Source organism: Perkinsus marinus, assembly GCF_000006405.1.
Source record: "Perkinsus marinus ATCC 50983 genomic scaffold scf_1104296928032, whole genome shotgun sequence".
NCBI classification, from domain to species: Eukaryota; Perkinsozoa; order Perkinsida; family Perkinsidae; genus Perkinsus; species Perkinsus marinus.
The window spans coordinates 1-1,071 of NW_003216991.1; the positions used below are offsets into that span (position 1 = coordinate 1).

At 54.2% G+C, this 1,071-nt stretch overlaps 1 protein-coding gene across 1 annotated transcript; it reads right to left on the minus strand.

The window, feature by feature from the left end:
• Nucleotides 1-22: 22 nt before the first annotated feature.
• Pmar_PMAR008385 (Protein UTR4, putative) lies at nucleotides 23-907 on the minus strand (the record flags this gene model as incomplete). The annotated part of the gene is made up of 5 exons (XM_002788447.1): nucleotides 842-907; nucleotides 662-787; nucleotides 312-619; nucleotides 111-269; nucleotides 23-65 (listed from the first exon to the last, which is right to left on the minus strand). Exons 2-5 carry the CDS (start codon nucleotides 707-709, stop codon nucleotides 23-25), a joined length of 558 nt encoding a protein of 185 aa, XP_002788493.1. The 5' UTR covers nucleotides 710-787; nucleotides 842-907.
• Between the last annotated feature and the right edge of the window lie 164 nt (nucleotides 908-1,071).

The following is a 1,071-nucleotide window of genomic DNA, read 5'->3' on the forward strand; positions in this document are numbered from 1 at the left end:
TCCTCCAGCAGCTCCTCCCGGTCTACTGCCGCATTGCCCTCTCGAACAACCACCCACCGTCCCACCTAAACAGCCATGACCGCGCGCCATGAAATTCCACCCGCCTACACCCAACTGCTCTAGCTGCCCTAGCCTCGCCTGGGATATCCGTAAAGAAGACTATATCCTTCGGATCAGCCCCAAGCGACAAGGCGATCTGCTCGTAGGCCTCGGAGGTTTGCTTAGAATGCCCTCCCACAGAAGTAGGATCAAAATAACACGAGATAAACCTAATCACTGCATCTGTTGTTTCCACGACAACAAGTCCCTACCGCGTTAAATCCAAAACCTTCGTCTTCTCATCTCCACAATACTTATAGATAAGCTTTTGTGCCTCCCTACTCCCACTACTAAAAATCGCTATCCTCGCCCCTCGCGCCTTCCACCTTTCCCAACACGAGCCAACATCAGTAAACATCGGAGCTCGCAGCCCGCCCGTTTCGTAAGACTCCCTCCAGATGAGCCCCTGAGCTGTCTTCAAGGCCGGCTCCTTCCTATCAGCTGCTATCCACTCCTTCATCACATCAGCCACCTCCTCCACAGACCCGTCCCACAGCTCGGCCGGCAGCAGCTTCCTGACCTGAGCCGACTCCAACAGTGCTCTCCATCTCCACCCTCCCACCTGAGCTCCCTCCTGGTGATCCCAGTGGCTTGTCAACCACTCGAGCATCCTATCTCTAGCCAGTGGGAATAGAGTGTCTTTGACAAACGTGATGGGAGTAGTAGTCCCTTCAACATCGAAGAGCAACTGACAGCATCGCCTCTCCACCACCACCACGACAGCAGGCAGCCACTAGCTCACAACTCGATCAACGAGATCGCCTTCATGACGTATCTTTGGAATCTTCGCTGTGCGCTGAGTGCACTTCAATTCCTCCACAGCATACTGTGCTGAGAGACCACTATCACAACAGAAGTAATCGAACGGCCTCCACTACCGAGCCAAGTGAGACACTCCAGATGCCTTCGAGCCTCTACCCAAGACTTCCCCCATATGTACACTCCATGGTTCAACACCAACACTGCCGGGGG